Raw genomic sequence first — 22,967 nt, 5'->3', positions numbered from 1 at the left:
TCAACATAGTACAGAAGTTTTAGCCAGAGCAATTAGGCAGGAAAAAGAAATAAAAGGAATCCAAATAGGCACTGAAAAAGTGAAACTATCACTCTTTGCAGACAACATGATTTTATATACAGAAAACCCTAAAGAATCCATTGGAAAACTATTAGAAATACTCAATTACAGCAAAGTTGCAGGATACAAAGTCAACTTACAACAATCAGCGGCATTTCTACACTCCAATAATGAACTAACAGAACAACAACTCAATAATACAATCGTATTTACAATCACAACAGAAAGAATATGATATCTAGGAATAAATTTAACCAAGGAGGTAAAAGATCTATACAAGGAAAACTATAAGACATTACTGAAAGAAATCGATAATGACATAAAAGAAATGGAAAGATATTCCATGTACATGGATTGGAAGAATAAACATAGTTAAAATATCCATACTACCTAAAGCAATCTACAGATTCAATGCAATCCCAATGACATTCTTCACAGAAATAGAACAAAGAATCTTAAAATTCATATGGGGCAACAAAAGACCCCAATACCCAAAGCAATCCTGAGAAACAAGAACAAAGCTGGTGGCATCGCAATCCCTGACTTCAAAACATATTTACAAGGATATAGAAATCAAAACAGCATGGTACTGGTACAAAAACAGGCACACAGATCAATGGAACAGAACTGAAAGCCCAGAAATAAAACTACACATCTATGGACAGCTAATCTTCGACAAAAGAGCCCAGAACATACAATGGAGAAAAGAAAGCCTCTTCAATAAAAGGTGCTGGGAAAACTGGATGGCCACATGCAAAAGAACAAAAGCAGACCATTACCTTTCGCCACGCACAAAAATAGACTCAAAATGGATCAAAGACTTTAAGACCTGAAACTATACAACTTGTAGAAGAAAATAAAAGCAGTACATTCTTTGACATCAGCCTTAAAAGGATCTTTACAAATATGATGTCCACTCAGACAAGGGAAACAAAAGAAAAAATAAACAAGCAGGATTTCATCAGACTAACGAGCTTCTGGAAGGCACAGGAAACCAAGATCAAAATAAAAAAACCACCCACCAACTGGGAGAAAATATTTGCACATCATATATCCAATAAGAGATTAATCTCCATAATATATAAAGAACTCACACAACTGAACTACAAAAAAATAAACAGCCTGATCAAAAAGTGAGCAGAGGATATGAACAGACATTTTTCCAAAGAAGATATACAGATGGCCAACAGGCACATGAAAAGATGCTCAACATCACTAATCATTCAGGAGATGCAAATCAAAACTACTTAGATATCATCTTACACCCATTAGAATGGCTATAATCACCAAGATAAAAAATAACAAATGTTGGAGAGGGTGTGGAGAAAAGGGAACCCTCATACACTGCTGGTGGGAATGCAAACTGGAGCAGCCACTATGGAAAACAGTATGGAGATTTCCCAAAAAATTAAAAATAGAGTTACCATATGACCCAGCTATCCCACTACTGGGTACTTATCCAAAGAACTGTAAATCAACAATAGAAAGAGACTTATGCACCCCTATCTTCACTGTAGCATTATTCACAATAGCCAAGACATGGAAGCAACCCAAGTGCCCATCAACTGATGACTGGATAAAGAAGTGTATATATACAATGGAATACTACTCAGCCATAAAGAAAGACATAATCGTCCTATTTGCAGTCACATGGATGGACCTTGAGGGCATCATGTTAAGTGAAATAAGACAGACAGAGAAAGACAAACACTATATCATTTCACTCATATGTCGAATATAAACAAACTTACAGACAAAGAAAACAATTTAGTGGTTATCAGTGGGAAGGCGGGGAGGGTGGGCACAAGGGGTGCAAGGGCACATTTATATGGTGTTTGACAAATATTAATGTACTACTGAAATTTCACAATGTTATAAACTATTTAGACCACAATAAAAAAATTTTAAAAAACCTTCCCTTCCCATACCATCCTCCCAATATAGTTACGGCATAATTTCCGTTAGACCAATATTGTGTTTCCATTACTATAACCAAGTAAATTATTATTATTTTCCTCTCCTACACAAATTTTTATTTTTCTTAATAACTGCTTTCTTATTTGCTTCATTTTCTAAGAAACTCTAGACCCTGCCCACATGTCTAAATCTCCTCTCAAGATGTTCATTCACCTCAGATACTGAAGCAGTCTCTCCTGGAGACTTCTCAGTGGCCTCCTATCTGGAGTGACTGACCTCTACACTTGGTGCAAAGCTGTCGTTCTGTATTCTCCCTTCACCATCATCCTAGGAAATCCTTTCTTCTCTCCCCTGTATTAGATCACCAGCTTCCTATATCCTATATTTCCTCATCTTAATTTACTCTCATTTAATTGGGTCTAGGGCAACCAACTCATCAGTTGGCCTCGGACAGTCCTGGTTCCAGCACAAGTCCCATACGCTGAGAAACTCCTCAGTCCCAGTTAAACCTGGATGGTGGGTTACCCTATTGGGAGCCCATGGGTTGCAGAAGGTAAATTTTTTGAAGACTTGCATGTCTAAAAATGTCCATATCCCACCTTAACACTTGATTGAGAATTGGGCTGTGTATAGAACTCCAGTTTGGAAATCATTTTCCTTCAAAATACTAACATTGTCTTCTAGCTTCCAGTGTTGTGGCTGAAACGTTCAAAGCCTTTCTGATTGCTGATCCTTTGTATTTTCTTTGGAAACTTTTTGGGTGTGTTCTTTGTCCCCAGAGTTCTGGAAATTCCACCAAGTACTGGTTGTGAATTTTGGTGTGAATCCATTTCCATCCATTATGCTGGATATTTGGTGGGGCCCCTCTCTCTAGAAACTCATGTCCTCCAGTTCCAGAATATTTTCTTGAATTGTTTCCTTGATGATTTCCTCGTCTCTGTTCTCCCTATTAGAATTCTTATTATTCAGATTACTATTAAGACCTCTTAAATTGGTCCTCTAATGTTGTTCTCTGTATTTCCTCTTTTCTGTCTCTTTGTGATTTTTACTCTATTTTCTGAGAAATTTTTTCTGCTTTACCTTCCAATTCTTGTACTGAAGTTTTCATTTCAGCTATCACATTTTTAATTTCAAGGAACTTTTTTAATTCTCTTTTGTTTCTTTTTAAGACATCCTGATTTATTTTATGGTCTTTCCCTTATCTCTGAGAATTATTAATGACAGTTTTGTTTGGTTTGAAGTTATGGTTTCCTTGCAGAGCATGTCTCAAATAAATTGCTTTTTTTTCCTATTTGTTTGGAGCTGTACATTATACATTAGAGGCTTTCCTCAGATATCTGGCAATCCTTGATTTTCTGTTCATATTTAGGTATGAGAAAATGAAAAGATGACCTCAAGCTCTGAAGCCTTGCATGAACCCAGTGATAATGAACTTCACTGTAGTGCGACTGCCTTAGCCCTTTACGAGGAAGCCCTGATATTTTTATCTTTAGGTCTATCTTCTTGGGGGTCAGATTCTCCAGAGAAGACTCTTCTGATCTCCTGTGTGATGAAGGCCTAGTTGCCTGCATTCTGGGCGCCAAGAATAAGTAAATAAACACTTATTTAATCTCCTTTCAGTATACAATGTCCATCCTAAACTATGCCTAATGTCCCTCAACCCAGAGACCCTCTGTTTCACTGAGAATAAACATCCCATCTTTGTTTGAGGAAGAAAGACTACAACAGCGCCGTGGCATGGAGTAGGGGAGGGGGCTCTAGAGCAGCTACTGCTTATCAAACAGGTTCAATCAACCCTCCATATTTTAGCCCCTCCCACACCTCAACTTTCAGAGGTTCCTAAAGACATCAATTTCTAAGACTTTTGAGGATTCTGCCAAGTAAAGTGGATAGGTCCTCAGCTTTCGCTATTACTGAGAGGATTTGACGTTCTCAGATCTGCTAAGTCAGTATCACTCATCCATCTGCTTTTCAGCTCCCAAGAATTCACTGCTATAGTATCTTCTCCTGCTTTTCTCATCCTTGAAGGTTTACGACTTTTTAAAAAATTCCTTTACTACAGTTTTAGTGGGGTTGCAGAAGGGAAGGAAATTATATTTGTGGTTCAATGCACCATCACCGACTCCAAAGTTTATGCTGGCTGTTGTGCAAATAAGGTTAAACACAGACTTAATGTAAGAAAATTTTAACTTGGGGCCAGCTCCGTGGCCAAGTGGTTAAGTTCACATGCTCTGCTTTGGCGGCCCAGGGTTTCACCAGTTCAGATCCTGGGTGCAGACACGGCTCCGCTTATCAAGCCATGCTGAGGCGGCATCCCACATAGCACAACTAGAAGGATCCACAAGTAAAATATACAACTATGTACTGAGGGCCTTTGGGGAGAAGAAGGGGGAAAAAAAAAAGATCAGCAACGAATGTCAGCTCAGGTGCCAATCTTTAAAAAAAAAAAAGAAAGAAAATTTTAACTTTAAAAATTAGAAATTATTTGCATTTTATCTTATTCCTTTAAACAGTAGTACCCTCTTCTCCTTACCTTCACCCATGAAATACTAGTTTACAGACTGTCAACTGCTAAGGGAGGGAATTATAAACCACTACTTATAAGAAATCACTTTTGGAAAAAACCAGGATAAATCAATGAAAAAAGAAGTCCCTGAAATACAAAAATACAATTTTCATGCAATGCTTCAAGATCAGGTCTATTGCTTTTAGCCTTGCCTGTAACAAGCATAACATTATTAATTCATCAACCAACATTACCAAATGCCCGCTATGTGCCAGGCACCATACCAGGACAGGTGAGGCGGGGAGGGGCTGCAGAAGGTAAATTTCCAAACAAGTTAACCAATACATGAAAAGTCACAGAATAGCCATTAGCGGAAGAGTCAACACTTCATTATGGCTGGAGTAAAAGGTGAGCGTGCCACAAAAGGGCAACACAAGAGAATTTGGGGGATGATGGAACTGCTCTGGATCTTGACTGTGGTAGTGGTCTACATTTGTCAAAACTCATAGGATGTACAACAAAGAGAGTGAATTTTACTATACATAAATTTTTTAAAGAATTTTTTAAAATTTTTAAAGGTGAGGGTGGGAAATATAAATGAAATTCTATAGATAGATAGATAGAGATATAGATACAGGCATTAGGTGGGGAAGATCAAAGTAGGCATGGGGGAGGTTCCGGCCCAGTGGCATATGGTTAAGTTTGTGCACTCCGCTTCGGCAGCCTGGGGTTCACAGGTTTGGATCCTGGGTGTGGACATAGCACCGCCCCTCAAGCCATGCTGTGGCAGCACCCCACACAAAGTAGAGGAAGACTGGCACAGATGTTAGCTCAGCAACAATCTTCTTCAAGCAAAAAGAGGAAGATTGGCAACAGATGTTAGCTCAGCAACAATCTTCCTCAAAAAAAAAAAAAGTACACATGAGGGGACAAAAGTCATGGTGGGCCTGAGAAGGGTGTTGAAAGCTGAGCTAGATGAAAGAATCTCCACATAAAAGGGCTGCAATGGCATCGCTTCTGGGATATTCTTGCCAAAGATGTACTATCATAAGGAAACAAACCCAAATTTAGGATTACTGTAAACGCCACAAAATAAGCAGCTGGCAATCTTCAAAAGTGTCAGTCATGAAAGTCAAACTGAATCTGAAGACCGAGTCCAGACTGAACAACACTAGAAGGCACGACACCCAAATGCAACATACGACTATGAACTGAATCCTTTTGCTATAAAGATATTATCAGGACAACTGACAAAACTTGAATGAGGTCTAAGGAGTAGATGATAGTAACATATCAGTGTTAATTTATTGATTTTAACGGTTGCACTGTGGTTATGCAAGAGCATGCAGAAAATACACAAGAACATATGTGGGCATCAAGTAGGCGATTTACTCTCAAATGGTTCGGGGGGGAAACATTATACTGTACTTGGAATTTTTCCATAAGTTTGAGATTGTTTCAAAAGTGAAAAAAAAGATTAGAGAAACAGACAAGAACCATATCATTAAAAATTCTGTGTGCCATGCTAAGGAGTTTAAATGTCATCCTGAAAGCTATCAGTAGTCATTGTAGGATACTAAGCAGGATGTTGACATGATCAAAGGATCGTGTTGTGAGTGTTTTTTAAAAGTCCTTCTACTAAACAAAGGTCCTGGATGTGGAGGATTCACAATATTTTCAGGTTAGCCACACATATAATAAAGAGGTTACAGGTTACTTAGCATTTAATGAAGAAACAAAAGCCTGATTAATAAAGTCAGTAATATCCAGGAATGTAATCCATTTAGACACGTTTAATACAGACAAGTCAATTAAGCCAGATGCACACAGAGGTTGAATAAAATCAGGATAACCCAAGAGCCGCTGTACTTAATTGGGATTACCACAGCAACACAGGCAAAAGAAACAAATATGATCACACTTAATCACAACCTCAAGCAATGGGACACAGTGATGCACTTCTGGAAAAAACTGTCAACTTAGCACACATCAGTCAGAAATGGAGTGACAAATTACAAAGGCATGCAGCAAAAGGCAGAAATAGAAATCACACTAGACTTGCAAATATTGTTGTGGTTTTAACCATAAACTCTAGGAAAATCTTTATAAGTATGGAATATGGAGAAGCTTTATGATATCATATCACTGTGTCAGCTTCACCACATACCTGAACTGTAAGTCTGTTTTTAAACGTTTCTTAGTTACGATCTTTGGTCAGGGCAAGGCCACAGTTAGCTAGCAATACAATCTCAAAATGGCACTTCAGACATTGTGGGCTTTTCCTACTCTTTTCAAACAAGTATTTTTTAAATTTTGGGACAGAACACTTCTAAGTAAATGCCCGGCTGCTTTTAATAACATTTGAGTCAACTCAGGGCATTAGCCATTCCCAGTAAACCAGATATTTAAGGGTGGAATTCTTGTTGTAGGAGGGAAACTACTTCGCTTTTACAAAATTCTCATAAAATCTAATGAGCTTTGCTCTATTTCACAGCCACAACAGTCTCTCTCTCTCTCAAATTCTGTACCAACTCAATGGTTAGCGAGGCAAGTGGATTAAAAAATGATCAAGCTCTTCTGAAAAATCACCAGGTTAGCAAAAGTACCTTTGCAGACCAGGAACTGCACTTATAAATATAAACTCAAAGGCATGTATCAAGTTTTACTCTCCTTTGTCTGTAAACACATACACACCCAATGCAGAACTCCACACTAACCATTAAATATTGCCGAATGGCTTCCAGGTGATGCAAAGAGAAGTGCTAAAAAATGTTAAATATGAAAAGGATAAAGGCAAGTCATTCAAACCTCCGCCTGTGGAGTTTGATATAAATTGTGATAATATTCAAAAAACAACGTGGTAGAAGAATTTAGTAACCACTTTTTGCCACATAAAGTGTTCAAAGGCTCTGACACTGCCTATGGATGCTTAGCATACTACAGCATTTCCCAAACTCTGTCGGTTGTTCCTCATAAAAAGGGTTCCAAAGTCAAATGACTTAGGCAAATCCCAGGTAAAACAAGTTAAAGTTTCTGTACTGCCGAACTTTTGAAAACTATTACTATGATACTGTGCTTTGTAATATCCAAAGAGAGATGCAATAAAACGATTTCCCAATCTCACATATGCACTGAACTCTTAATTTTCAGAATGTTCATTTATATCTCTTGAAACATAGTTTAGGAAACACTAGTGTACAGTATTAATTTTCTTCATACTTACTGTCAGACCACAACATGCATTTAATGGGTGCTGCATAATCTTTAGTCCATAAAAAGTTCTAAGAGAATGACACAGGAATAATTCTTCATGATTATTTTAATCTTCTGAGTTGAGGTCTAGAACTGTGCCACTGATCTGCAGATTGGAGCTAAATATAAAAATAAAACATAACTAGCTATTTCATAATAGTTTCTGTTGGTTATAGAAAGAATGGGCATTGACTTAACATTTAGTGAAAAATAACTGTTAATAACAACAAAATATTCCAATGCATAAATCTTATCCTAAAAGAAGGAATAAGATACTGCTGCATAGTCACACAGGGATAGACATCTCCAACACGAACATAATCTAATAAAATCTTATCAGTAAGATATAAATATGTTTGTTAATGGTGAAATAAAGTTATTTACATCCTTTATTAGTACAGCTATACATTTCAACTGAACTTAACAAAAAAATAGCATTTTAGTTCTTCCTTTTATCATAAAGCTAGACAGAAACTTAAAAAACAGAATAGGAAAAAAGCTGACAAAATACAACTATAAACCACCAGAAAAGGAAAAATCCTAAACCAACTTTCAACCTTTTGGCAAAATAAGCTATTACTAATATGTCTGTTTTTACAAATGATAAAACAACTAGAGAGGTTAAGCAACCTGCTTAAACCAACCAGCCAATAACGAAAGGAGTCAATCTGAATGCAAAGGCCTGCTCTTCACCAGTTTATATGTTTAGAACAGGAATCTTCCAGGTTGAGGTATTCCACCCGCAGATCTTCGTCATGGAAACTCTAAGTAGATTTAATTAAGCTTTATCACTATGAGTAGAGCAAACGGAATAGAAGGTGTTGTTTCATTGATTAAGCCTACGGTGATGTTTAAGCAATTTGAAATAAAACCTAAAGTTAACAAATGATTGCACATGACTGAACTAATTCAGATGTATTCTTAAAAGATTGTCTTCATCCACATAAGTGGAACTTTCTAGCATAATTAGATTGGAGGTGAGACGAATAGCGTTGATGGGGAAGAACTGAAGAAAAAATAAATGGACATCAGAAGAGAGAGAAAAAAAGACTAATTTATTCCCCATAGGCTATTTGTCTCTAAATAATCAAGTTGACTTATCTTCTACTATAGTCATGTGTGGCTTAACGGCAGGGATACATTCTGAAAAATGCATCACATGGTTTCATCATTGTGCAAACATCATAGAGTGACTTACACAAACCTAGATGGTATGGCCTACTACACACTTAGGCTGTATGGTACTAATCTTATGGGACCACTGTCATATATGTGGTCTGTCATTGACCAAAGCATCATTACACAGCGCATGACTGTATTATTATCTGCCACCCGAATACCCAGAATACAAGTTTACGGTAATGACAGAGTTCTAATTGCTCACACAGTGCCGAAAAAGCACCAATTATATATGGATTTCTCTTTAACAAAAGGATTGTATCTTCTGGTTTCCTAACATGTAAAATAGGTGCTGGCACTTGAAACCCATAGCTTCACAGATACAATGTTATAAATAATAGCAAAGTTCCCAACTAGTCCAAAAGTCTGAAACCTACAGCTTAACTAAAACATGCAACTTAAAAAATAACAATACTTAACACTATAACGGATTCTAAAATTGCAAAAGTCCATGATCTTTTCCTCTTAAATATCATAATAAAATTGTTTCAGATAGACAATAGTTTTGCAACATGTTACAATTATAGTAACTAAAGCTGCAAAAGATACAGTGAGAACTGCTGAGTTTATTGTGAATGCCTATACTTGAAAAGCAAGTTTAATAGAGCAAGAAAAGGTCACAAATAGAGACTGCTCAGTAATTTCAAGGACTTTAGGGGTTGAAAGCACTGGTTCATTTTTATATCTAATTTCACTTTATAGGGTGTTTTTCCTGGATGTAATTGTTTACCAGCATCATTCTTACACCCCTCCGCCATGAGAAGGTTTAGCTTTCAGTTCACATGGCTATCACCCAGAAGACAATTAAAAGTCCACAACCACTAAGTAAAATACAACTTACTCAAATTTGGATTTTCTCTCCAAACCCCACAGTATCCCATAGTTTCCCTCAAAATTATCTCTTTCTAACCTGGATACAAGGAACACCATGACCTCATTCTGAGCATTGAGAGCATTTCTCAAAGGGTGCTCCATGGAACACTGGTTGCCAACCATCTTCTAGATACACTGGTCCCCCCTTATCCACAGGAGATACCTTAAGAACCCAAGTGGATGCCTGAAACCATGAATGGTACTGAACCCTATATATGCTATGTTTTTTCCTATACATACATACATACCCATGATAAAGTTTAATTTATAAATTAGGCACAGTAAGAGATTAACAATAAAATAGAACAATTATAACAATATACTGTAATAAAAGACTTATGATGTGGTCTCTCTCAAAATATCTTATTGTTCTGTACTCATCCTTCTTCCTGTGATGATGTGAGATGATACAATGCCTACATGATGAGAGGAATACGCAGGTATTGCGACATAGTGTTAGGCTACTATTGACCTCTGACAATATGTCAAAAGAAGGATCATCAAACCATGAAAATGTCAATGGTTGAATGTCAGGAGCAAACAATGTCTACAGTTGATTGCGGGCAAGTAAAACTGTGGAAAGCAAAACCACGGATAAGGAGAAACTACTGTACTCAGCAAAAAAGATGACTCCATAACTATATAAACTTTAAAAATTCTAGAATAACTTGCAGTACTTTTAATGTTTAATTTTGTTTAAAATAGCTTCCCAAATTTATTTAGCCACATAAACCTTTCCCCCCTCACAAAAAACCTATTAATATCCCATAGATTTCCAGAACCCATTTTGAAACTAGGGAGGGGACTATGGTGAATAAATTCTAATCCCAAAATAGAAGCAAACAGTTCATCTGAGGAAGAATTAAGGGGCAAATAGCAAGATTGGAAACTGGGGAGCCGGGTCTTTGTGCCTCCTGTTACCATGAAAGACACAGTGCAGCTCTCCTATAACAGCAGAAAAAGCAGCACTGGAACAAGGGCAGGCGTGTTAGCCAACAGAGGGCTGGCCATTCCCTGTCTACTAACTGTAAAAAGGAGTGGACACCGCGGAGAGGAAGTGCGGAGCAACCAGCTGGGAAGAGCAATCCTGGAGCTCTGATCAGCATCGATGAGGAAGAAAATGAAATCCCCTAGATTTAGACAGGAGTTTTATACGCAATTAAAGACAGCCATACATACACCTGGGATAACCTATACTTACAGTGTGGTCATTCAAAAACAAAAGTTGTTATAGAAAGAAACTTCTTGACTCTTAAGATACAGGAAAAGCAGCTGAGCAACTGAGCTACTGAAAACTTCAAGTCACCCTCAATGGCAGTTTCACAACTAACAAGGGAACAGAAAATCTATGGAGTAAATCCTTCTCACCTACATCTATGCTAAAGTTCACGTGGAGTGATGGGGAGATAAAACAAAAAACTACTATCAATGTCTATAAGTCATGGTTACCCCTAATGTTCAACAAGCTGATACAACTCTGACAATCAGTGGAAGTCAACATCCAAGAGTTCAAAGTCAGAAAAGGAAAAATGACAAAGGAAAAGGAAATGAACCATCAAAGATAATACAAAGGAGTGAAGTTAATTCTCCTGTCCGTTAAGTTTTTTTAAATTAAAAACACCCAATCATTCACATGTCATCCTGAAGGAGCAACCCAGGAAAACTGCATATTCACGCCCATTTTCTCCTTCTCTCTCTCTCCCATCCTCCCTCTCGCCTTCCAAGCATCTGGTCCCTACCTAAACTCCTTCTCTTCACTAAATTCTTCAGTCTGTCCCTAATCTTTTCATGTGTGCTTTTTGAAAAAGGCACTATGTCTATAACCTTTTCAGTGTTGCCAGTCAACATATTTTAGCTTCATTAATACCAGAGTTTCCAACTCTTGATCTCAACCTACAGAAACAAATACAAGAAAACACAAGAGTTTTGTATAACAATACTTATTCTTTCTACACATGATGTACTTGATATTTTCTATTCTACTCATTCAATTTTTTAAATGCTGGTTGGACTTAGGAAACAGATTTTTAAAACCTATCAAAATCAGTAAGACGAAAAACAATGAGCTATACCAAATGAGAAAAGATTTTGGAAGAAATTTTTTGACTGCCATAGAAGAGTAGTGCAATAAAATATTAATTTGTACCAAGTTCAGTTCTTTTACTCTAAAATAGCCTAGGCTTACTGTGTAATATTAATCAAGTCCCAGGAATTATGGAACATTTCATAAAGTTTCCAACATATTACGCTGTTTGTTTTTATACTGCTATGTAAGGTATACCTTACATTTACATATGAAATAAACAAATTCCTAAAATTCTTTAAGTGTTAATCCTGACATCCCTGTTCTCACTCAGAGCAGTATGTTCTTAAAAAGGTGGGGAGGGGGGGAAGAGAAGGGAGAGAAATGGAAAAATAATAGCCACCATTTATTGAGCATGCTTCTACCATGTGCCAGCATTGTGTTAGAACAGATAATTGCACTTATTCACTATCATTCTTAGAACAGACTAGACTATTAGGTGACTAGTAGAAAGGAAACAAGTGTCCAACCTCTATTTCTGATGACGTTTATGTTGATCCTAATTGAGGACTGAAATAAAGGTAAATTTAATCATCCGTATTAAATGAACATTTTGATAATTTGGTATGACTAATAAATTCTACTAAGGAAAAGCTTACAATGACGAATGGCAGAAGTGAAGAACAAAGTATCCTAGAAACGGTACAGATCCTTCTAATCAAGCCATCATCACCTCACTTTATTGACCCACACATGAAAAAATGTGAAGGAGCTTTAAACTATTCTAATGAAAAGAAAAGTTTAAGCCACAGGACAAGTTTTTAATCATTCAGACTATTGTGTGTCCGTGTCTATACACTGAATAAACTATAAAATTAGTATTATTTAAGGATAATTTAAATGAAATGTTACAAAGTCCAAGATTCAGGAAGCATCAAAAAACAGTTATCCACATACAGACAGCCTTGCATGTTTCTTTTGCCTTGAGTAATACTGTCTTACATGTATTTTTTAAGTAAATTGGTAAAGAATTCCCTAAAATTCCAATTTCCCATTTCAAAGTAGAGGGTAGCCAAATCAATGAATAATATACTCATTTTGTCATTAGTAGCAAATTAGTTTATAATTTAAAAGTTACTTTTACTTCTACAACTCTACTATAACTTATTCAAACAACAGAGGCAAAACACAGTCTTTCAAATCATATTGGATATAACTGGAAAACATATACTATTAAATTTAAAAGTGACCTATGGCCTTAAGGCACTTTAATCCCTTTGCTCTATTGCTCTTTGGCTTAATCCTCTCTTCCTCTCTAGAGCTCTACTTATTTCCTCCTCAAGCCATCAGCACCAAGAGCAAGGAATGCTGCTGTAAAAAAAAAAACATATCTGACTTTGAATTGTCAACTTTCTTATCATCATGATACTGTAATGAACAAAACAATAAATGTACCAATTTAAGAGTGAAATGAACCATAACTAGGAATAAAGTGAAACTGATGGAAATGAAGCAAGGCAGACAGAAATCTTGGCTGACTCCATTTTTAGAAGGAGCCTATCATCAGCATAAAAATACAGCACTTCTAGATGACACTTTCATTAACATAAACAGTCAAACACACGCAGACAGCATGTAACACAGAGTACTGAACTACTGCTCTCCTGTTGCAAATTTTGGGTATTTTAAAACTCAACCTAAAAATTGTATCATTTAAGGCAAATCTAAACGATCAGATTTAACCCCAACCAACAATCCCTGCAAATTTCCATCCCAGACCAAGGAAATTAATGTTTAAAAAATTAAATTGAGGTCAATTCATTATCTGGAAACCTCCTTAATCTAACTTGTTTTTTATATAATGTTAGGTAATAAGCACAAAATAGGACATTTCCCCAAAATGTAGTAATCAATTCATACACGGAGAACAGCTGGTCTACTTCAATACTTAAATGAAGAGAAGAGACTGACATCCTCAAATAACCTAAATTCTCAAATAACTTAAAGATAGTAAATACTACTATTCATGCTACATCTCTTGACAGCTTTTCCATTCTTAACTTTCTCTTCTTCTTACTCAAATTTCTGTGGTTGCTAAGTCCCACTTTCAAGACCTCATACTCCAATTTAAAAATGCCTGAGACTCAACAGACACTGCATAGCCCCAAAGCGTACAAAATAATTCCTTACAAATTCTAGTCTCTTGTTCTCAACTACTGAGAAACACAATAGTAGTTTACTTAAGAGACTGCACATTTTTGTTAAATCATATGAGACTTCTAAGAAGACAAAATATGAAGGATTCTACTAAAACTTAATTTACTTTAAATTCTGAAAAGTTCCTGGTTTAAAATTATTTAAAATATAGTAATAAAGTAAAATGTATTTGGCCAAATAGTTATTTGACTTTTGGCTTATTTGGCTTAAATTAAATATGTATAAACAAGGAGTTTTTTTAATATAGATATAAGAAATAAAGTATAAGAAACATATTTAGTGGAAAATATAAATTATTCTGATAATACAGCAAAATATCTCATAGCATAAAACCACTATGTAAACTTTTAATAACCAAAAGGCAATTGAGGACATGATTTTTTCTTTTACCATAATTTTAAAATTATATTTACTACTGGTACATACAAAGAGTTCTCCCATCATTTTGCAGATGAGAAAGAATAGATATTAAATGACAGTCATGATCAGAGACTAAAGTGTCGCCATGGAGCCATAATTCAAGAAGTGAAACTCTAAAAGTACCAAAACCTTTTAAGTCTTAAAAGGAAAAACACTAAAAACTTTCTAAATATATGAAACATAGGATATAAAACTACATATGCTTTATAAAAGATTTTACTCTACACATAAAAATAAAAGACATACTCACAAAACCAGTACCAAAGTCAAAATCGTCTCACTCTTAAGAGAGAAGTCACTTGAAAGATGGTTTAGAAGTCTTACATTCCTAGTATGATTTTAAAAACCATCCTATTCACACGTATATACATATTTTTTAAAAACCTCATGACATCAAGTTGCTAGAAAACTTCTGATACTGGCAAGTTGAATAATTAAAGTCATCACGTGTAAGCAATCTTGGTGAGTAACTGACCTGACTAATTTTTAATAAATTTCAAATCCAAAAAACAAAATAATCACCAACTGATTTTTACTTCAGGAAAATAAAGCTTTAGTTGGAAACAGAGGCATTTTAATATAAAAACTTCCCAACAAACTAAAATTATTAGTATTCCAAAGGTACAAAATATTTGTTTGGCAACTATCCTTCCAAAGCCAATGCACCAACAAGGTCTGGGTGATGGCGTGTATGCCCCCGAGGGAGGACTGCAGGATGTCCTAGGTGCTCACAGGTAACATCAGAAGCAGAACTTGAGCCAAGCCTTCAAGCTTGAAGGTCACGTGGAGCATTTGCCCTCATCAGTGATCTATTTCCCTACAGTAGGTCTTCTAAATCACATCTATATTTAGGAGGAAGACAAAAATCTAACCAGTTTAGATTTGAATTAAATTTAGAGTGAATTTAATTCTCAGGCGGAAGCTGGTCCCAAACACTCTCCATCAACTACTACGGCAAAAATCTTCAACTATTTATGTCATGCTATCTTACAAACATGACAATTTTTGGAAAGTCCATGTTTAGTAGTTTCCTTTGCTTGTACAATATGCAGATGAAATAAAACCCACTGATCACCACCTTCAAGATCCTGTTGACCCAAGATATTTTAGGATCTCCTCCCATTTCAAGAGTGATTTCCCAAGTCTGGGAAGGAATGTTTCCACTAATAAATACCTTTCAGTTGAATGTCTGCCACACCACCCGCCATACATTAGGCAACTGCGAGCAATAATCCACTTTGCCCATCACAGAGTTACTCAAAATCTCTTACTGCTGACCCAAAAACATAAGTTCCGCCCCATAAATTCCACATTAAATCAAGGCAACAATTGAGTAGCACGGTTTTACTCTTGGGAAAATATTTACCAAAAACGAGAAAATAAACCTTGAATAATTGGTGACTGTTCTCTTATTGTATATACAGTATACTTAAACACATAACATAAGGTATATGTATTTAAATATGTAATATAAGTATATGATATATATGCAATATATAATTACATACTCATTACACAGTAGAATTTACTCATAACTCTCTATAACAATTAAATCATAATGCCCAGCTAAAGAGAGTTTTTTAAACAATACAAACTTACCCCATTCCAGGTATTCAAGAATGTTCTTCTCTCTTCTCAATGGAGAATTATTGCATTCATCATAAAGGCAGATGAGGATATCCAGCAGCGTTTCCACACTGAAGCACTGCCCATTGGTCTGAGCGGGCCCATCCAAAATAAACTGCTCCAACTGCCTCAAACGCACTTCTCCAGACATGTTTGCTTCAATTTCTGCTGGTTTTCCTTTAAATTATTACTACGACTTTTACTATGACTAGCTGAACCTAAATTTTAAAAGGTGCGGTTTCAAAAATAAACCACTTGTTATTCCAACAACTGTCACGCAATGCCGGTGCTGAATTCAACATCCAACACACCAGTCACCTCACTTAACTGAAGCGTCTTCAATCTCGCACATATACATATATTTTGCGGGAAAGTTACCATAAAATATATATTTAATACATTTTCTTAAAGCATAATACAATTAAGTCGTAAATTTAAATAAAATAATAATTAAAAGTACAACGAACCAAAGAGTCAATACTTTAAAAAAAAAAAAAAAAACTCTTCTCCTTCATTCAAAATTCAACTCGTGCAACATAATCCTGAAACGAATCCGGTTGCATCATTAATGAATTAAGTCCGATCTGCATCAGCAATTCACTTCCCAGGAAGAAGGAAAATAGAAAAGGGAGGAAAACACCAGAATGTATATAAGGGGGAGGGAAAACCAAAAATTCTGCTGCAAATCCTCCCAACCACCACTGGGATAACGCGTCCGCGGCGACTCCTCCGGCGGGGACGGGAGGGGGCGAGGTCCCTGGAGCAGCCCCTCGGCTCGGAGCACGCCGAGTCGTGCCGGAGGCGGCTTTCCCTTTCTCCTCCCGAGGTCCTTCTGTTTAAGGCTTTGCAGGTAGTCCTGTTCCCAGCGGATTCGGGTGGAAACGCTTCATTTCTGTCCCCGCTCCTCCCGGGGCCTGGCTGGCGGCGCGGCCGCGGCTGGAGAGCGGGCTGCGGCGCACGGCTACTCGGCCGCCCGAGCCCGCTCCATGTCGGGGCGCCGCTCGGCCGGCCTGGGCCGCGCGGGCGCAGCGCCCGGGCTCCCCACACCCGCACCGCGGCCGCCCGCCGCGGCTCCCGACGCCCTGGCGCGGGGGGCGCCTCTCGGACTCAAAGGACACGGGCGGCGGCGGCGGCGGCGGCGCGGGCTCCGGCGGCTCCTTCTCCCCCTTCTTCACACCCCCGGGCTAAGGGCATCTTTCCCCGGCGCGGAGGGAGGCGGCCGCGGCGCAGGAGGAGGGGTCGTGCGGCGGCGAGGAGCCGGAGGCTGCGGCAGCCCGGCTTGCAGCCACTCCCTTCCTCTGCCTCCCCCTCCCGCGCCCGCCCCGTCCTCTCGCGCTCGCGCCCTGGGCTTCGCGAGCTCCTCAGCCCCGCCGCTCGCGGGCGGAGGCTCGCCGCCGCGTCCACAGCCAATATGGCGGCGCCCGCCCCCCGCGCGAGCGCGCGCGGGCGCGCGCCACCTCCTGCCCCCGCGCGAGCGGCCGGCCGAGCCGGCTCGGGTCCCGCGGCCGCGCGGAGCGGAGCCGAGGCCCTGAGGGGGCGCGGGCGGCAGCACGCCGCACGCCGCGCGGGGAGGGTGGGCGCCGCCTCGGCCGGCGGGGCTGCGGCGGCCGCAACGTGGAATGCGGGGATCCGGGAGGCCTGGCGGGCCGCGGCCGAGGAGGTGGGGCGGGCGGCGCGGGGCGCGGCTGGAAAGTGCGCCACCGCGGCGGCGCGGTCCCCGGGGCCCCGAGGACTCTGTCCGCATCGCCGAACGGGGCTTCTTTCTCGTCCTCGGGGCCACCACCCGTGTGGCACGTTTGTTCAGGGCGCCCGGGGCAGACGGCTTTAGGCTTCCGAGAGATCTGAAAAGCCGGTGCCGCTCTCGCCGCCCCTTACCTGCTCGCCACCCGCCCCCCAAATTCCGTTCTCGGGCGCTGCAGAGTAATACACAATTCCTGGGTGTCTGATTACACCACTGCTGTAGCACTTCCCAGGACAAATACAATGACAGGCTTGTATGCGTACCATCCAAGTCAGGAGTGTGTGTGCGCGAAGGACAGAATCCCCCATCTGTATTCCCAAAAGTTTCCCTAAACGGAGCACAGCGTTCTCTGCTCCGAGCCTATCCTGGCTGCTGTATAGCCCCGGCCGAGGTTACCCTCTACAGGGGATTCCGCCGATGAAAGGAGTCAAGACAGCTCACCACTGTCATCAGACCTACTGCCCCTGTTTGCGGACAAACGCACGCGCGCGTGCACACACACACACACACACACACGTGTAACCCAGTGACACAATGCAGAAACTGCAGCAAAGGCAAGTCATTCAGTAGCTACAGCCCCTGATGATGCGTTTAGGGCCTTCCAGATTTTTTCGAATCTTGGTTTTAGGAGACCTCCCATTACAAATTTCTCAAGGAAGGTCCCACATTTAAATGTATCACTAAACTGGGTCACTGAATTTCTGTCATTTCCTCTCAAAATTGCCATCTCCTTTGTAATCTTTCTCCAAAATACAATTATTTTATATTCCTTCCCTACACCCTGGGGCAGTTATGCTCTCTGTGTTAATGCCCGCAATTGCGTCTTTTTACATCTTAATGTGGAGCTCAGGATGGACTAGAAATGAAGGCTAAAAATGAAGGCTAACAGAAATTGTTCAAGTTGCTGTGATTCACAAAATACTGTGATTTTTTTTGTGAAATCTACACTTGTCGAGTCTACACTTGCCTAGCTTAAATAAGGACAGCATTATTTCCAGTGTGCTCTGACACACGAGTGACACTTCGACTCAGACAAAAGATAAATCATTTCTAGCCATCTTTATATGTGTGTTGCCTAGTTATTAAAGTAATAGAAGAGCAAAAAGAAAAGTTTAATCCTAACACAGATAATAATCAATACTTTGGTGCTTATTGAGTCTTTTTTCCTAAGCATTTTTAACAAAAATGATACATAATAAAAGGCAGTTTTATAGCCTCCTGTTTTCACTTAGCAAGATATTATGGACGTCTTTTCAGGTCAACAAATATTCTTCAACAACATGGTTTTTAATACAAAGCCAAGACATTTTAACACTTTCATTTGACCATGAGGTGAAGTAGCAAAGAAAGAAGCATTTTCTTCTGCTTTTATACCATAAAACTGGCTCCAAGATACCTACTTACCAAACTTGTAACTATAAAGAAGAGTTTAAAAGAGAGAACCTAAAACATGTTAGCTCTCAATAAATGCTAATTAACAATGGAAGTATGTGAGATAAAGATACTTTTTTTAACAAAAGAGTCAAGCTGCCAGTCCTCTCTCTACCTATTCTCTCAGCACTTGGGTACCACCCACGGTCCAGGCATTGATGGTGGCTTAGTAACCTTTTCTACATTATTTAGAGAGTAGAGGGGAGAACTTATTTTTATTTTTTTTATAAAAAAATATACAAAGAGAAGGAAGAAGGTTGAACCCAATCAACTTCGCTTGAATAATTCAAGCTCAGAGACTTAATAATTAGCTAGACACTAAACGCATTGTGTGAGTGTTATTTTAAATGTTCTGCTTGAAGTGTGAACATGCTTGTTAATGAAACCGGTCTTAAGCCAAAGAAAGGGGCCGCCCCAGCAGCCCCACAGTGCTTGAAGTGCTCCTGCAAAACAGGAGTGCCACAGGCTGCTGGCAGGGTGTGCTTTGGGCAAAGATCCTGGAGGAGGTCTTTCTGAAAGTCTGCGTGGGGGCCTGGAGATTAGATGTATACCACTGCAAACATAATTTGCTTGAAATAATCAGAAAACGTTTTATGAAAGTGCTAGGAATTATTCTGACCTTTCAGAAAGAAAGAGGACAGGAGAGGACAAAAAGATAGGAGAGTGAAAAGAAGGACAGGACAGGAGTCGTTAAGCCTTGTCTCCAGTGCAAGCTCTCTTCACCTAATCCTCAATTCCGGCCTAAGAGCAGGAGAATCGATCCATCAATTAGTATTTATAACAACCAGCCCCACTCCTACTTGCTACATCTTACTCCAGAATAACCATAGGTTCTATGATGGAGAACAGGTCCAAAAGCCAGGTGAGTGCCACAGCAGGGCTTGCTGCATATAGTACCATAGGGATATTTTACCACATCTCCTTTTCACCCAGCTAGCACAGCCTGGCCCTGCAAATGATTGACTTGGTTCAGGACCCTCTGAGGATAAAATGTCAGCAAGTGCTTGTCCTCACTTCACATCTGGCTCCTGATGAATAATACCAACTGCAAAGGCTTATGTTCTGAAAAAGGGAGACTCTGTAAGCCTCCTTCACAGAACACTTACAGTGTGTAAACGCTGCCCCGAGCACTTTAAGCATATCCTTCGATTCAATCACATTAACCACATGAAGCAGAAAAATTACCATGTCCATATCGGAGATGAGGAAACTGAGGTTCGGAGAGCTTAGATGACTTGTGAGTGACCACATGGCTAGCAAGTGACACAAGAGCTGGGGGTTAACAGCAGGCCTGTCTCATGCCTGCGCCCCTGGTTTTAACCACTGTGCAAGTGAGGTCTGAAAGATTTGTGGAATTCCGTAAATCCAACTCCTCTTTCCATATATCCACATGGCACATTCTCCCGCTCCGTTCAGGTCTCTGCTCAAACAACACTTCATCAGAGAGGCCTTCCCTGGATAAGCTATTATAAACAGCAGCCCTCCATCCTGCCATTCTCTATCCATTTATCCAGTTTTTTCATAACATGTATGTACACGACATTATGAGTTTTTGTGGTTGTTTCTTTGAATGTTTTTTTATTGCCTGACTCAACTAGAATCTAAGCTCCATGAAGATGGAAATGCTGTGTCATTCACCATCACTTAGTACCGGTGACCACGCTCCACTTTCTCCTAGGCTTTGTCTGTATCATATAAACTCCCTCAGAGAACCAGCAGCAGGCACTGTCTCTTCCTATCCAGGAAGGAAATGAAGAGGGCTTTTCCTGCTGAAAGAGGCCCTCTGTTGAGCTTCCGACCTCAGAGATTTTTACCCGAGAAGGTAATAACGCTACCCCTTCTCCAAGAGTTTGTTGATGACAGGTATGTCAAGTGCCCTAAGGAAATGGTGTCCAGAATACTATCATCCTAACGTTACAACTCCACAAATTCCTAACACATAAAGTAACAAAGACATTTTTCTTCTAGAAAGGTGGATAGTTTGTCTGCAAAATTTAACCATTAGAAAAAGAAAAACTTTAGATAGGTTATTAAGCTTGGGAAAATGAGATGAGAAAGATGTGAATGTCCTTTGCTGTACAATGGCCATCAAGCAGCAGTAATAACAGCTGACATTCATTGAGCACTTTCTATGTCAAGCACCCAACTAAGGACTTTACATTCATTGACTCCTCTTAACAACTCCATAGGGCAGAAACGTTTATTATTTCCCGTCTCAGTCAGCTCAGGCTACTATAGCAAATTACCACAGACTGGATGGCTTAAACAGCAAACATCGATTTCTCACAGTTCGAGAGGCTGGGGAGTCCAAGATTGTGGTGCTGGCCAATCCGGTTCTTGGTGAGGCACCGTTCGTGGTTTGCAGATGGCTCTCTTCTCGTTGTACCTCATGTGGTGGAAAGCAGAGAGGGAGGAGGCAAGCTCTCACGTGTCTCTTCTTATGAGAGTACGAATCCCACTCATGAGGGCTCCACACGAAGACCTCACCTCCTGATACCATCACATTGGGGGTTGGGATTTGAACATATGAATTTTGGGGGCATACAAACATTCTGTCCATAACATTTCCATATAGAAAAACTAAGGACTAGAGAAGTCAAGTAACTTCCCACAGTTATAAAGCTGACAGGCAGTCAGGTCAGGATTTCAACCCATGAGATTCGTTCTAAACCCTGTGTGCTGAAATGCTTTGTTAACCTACCTCATTGCAAGCTAAGAGGAACCAAAATCAGTTAACTGATTAATGATTAGACAGCCCTACTTTCTAACCAAAAGAAGGGAAAACTAAAATGACTTCATTGTAATCTTGAAGCAGAGAAGGCATTCTCTTATAGGAATTTTGGTTAATTGTTTTCCATATAAAGAAGAGCAAAACCAAGGAGAAGAGTTTCATTAAAATAGATTTATTTAATGGAGACAAAAAGGGAAACTCTTAATTATTAGGATGGGAAACCCCAAAATCAGACACAGAGAGAAATTGTGGAGTTGTGATCTCTGAAGGTGTTAAAAATGATCACTTCAATTTGATTTCAACAGTCATCTCTCTTGAATAGCATGGAATCCACCTGCCAGAAGGTAAGGGGGCCAGAACAGATGCGCTCTCCAGGCTCCATTCAGCAATAAGATTCGGTGCTTCCACACCAGTACGGGGGACTAATTAAACCCACAGTCATGCGGTAGAGCCAGCGATTATGTTTTAGAACAGACTGTGACCTCCCTCTGACCCAGAGGATAGCAGCATCAGCACTTACAAGCCAAATGAAATAAGGCACTGTCAGCAATGCTGCTTACAATAAAAAATATAACAATAATAGTAAAAAGCTATCAAGACATAAACCCACAAATAGGATGGTATCTGGAGTACCCCAGGCATTATGAGAATAAGGGAAATGGAAATTCAACAAAATTAAATCTGACATATCAAGAGGGGCTTTCCTCAAATAAGAAAGGTCCCTTACATTATAAAATATAAGCAAAAATGCATGAAGAAGATAAAATATAATATAGAAAACTTTGTAAGTATTAAAACTTGGGAGTCATTCCAACACCTTCCTCAGATACTCGCACGGCATAGGTCAGGATCAAAAGCCAGAGAATAATATTAGGGAGTGTGTTAAAAGAGACAAATTAAGTATTTTTCTTTACTGTAACATTAGATTTTCCTGTTCTTTGAAACATTGTTTCTCGTAGTGATAACATGCTATCTTATGTAAACAATTGAT

The 22,967-nt window shown here is 39.4% G+C and overlaps 1 protein-coding gene and 1 long non-coding RNA gene across 20 annotated transcripts in view; one reads left to right on the top strand and one right to left on the bottom strand.

The window, feature by feature from the left end:
* CDC42BPA (CDC42 binding protein kinase alpha) overlaps positions 1-17,367 on the bottom strand; it is a 327,094-nt gene extending 309,727 nt beyond the window's left edge. For 16 of the 19 annotated variants that reach the window (XR_011535397.1, XR_011535396.1, XM_070602640.1 and 13 more), the window contains exon 1: positions 16,047-17,367. Coding sequence is in view for 15 of the 19 variants with exons in the window: in XM_070602640.1 (XP_070458741.1) it covers positions 16,047-16,224 (178 nt within the window). In the remaining 4 variants the exon portion in view is untranslated. Of the gene's footprint in view, positions 1-7,706; positions 7,855-16,046 lie in introns of all 19 variants that reach the window. The other 3 variants (XM_070602626.1, XM_070602633.1, XM_070602638.1) reach the window with 3 other exon arrangements.
* LOC139080691 (uncharacterized) overlaps positions 16,790-22,967 on the top strand; it is a 68,540-nt gene continuing 62,362 nt past the window's right edge. The window contains exon 1 of the long non-coding RNA XR_011535399.1: positions 16,790-16,923. This is a non-coding gene — a long non-coding RNA (uncharacterized lncRNA). The remainder of the gene's footprint in view (positions 16,924-22,967) is intronic.

Source organism: Equus przewalskii, chromosome 31 (assembly GCF_037783145.1).
Source record: "Equus przewalskii isolate Varuska chromosome 31, EquPr2, whole genome shotgun sequence".
NCBI classification, from domain to species: Eukaryota; Metazoa; Chordata; class Mammalia; order Perissodactyla; family Equidae; genus Equus; species Equus przewalskii.
The sequence above is the reverse complement of the archived record's forward strand: the minus strand, read 5'-3'. Positions and strand labels throughout refer to the sequence as shown.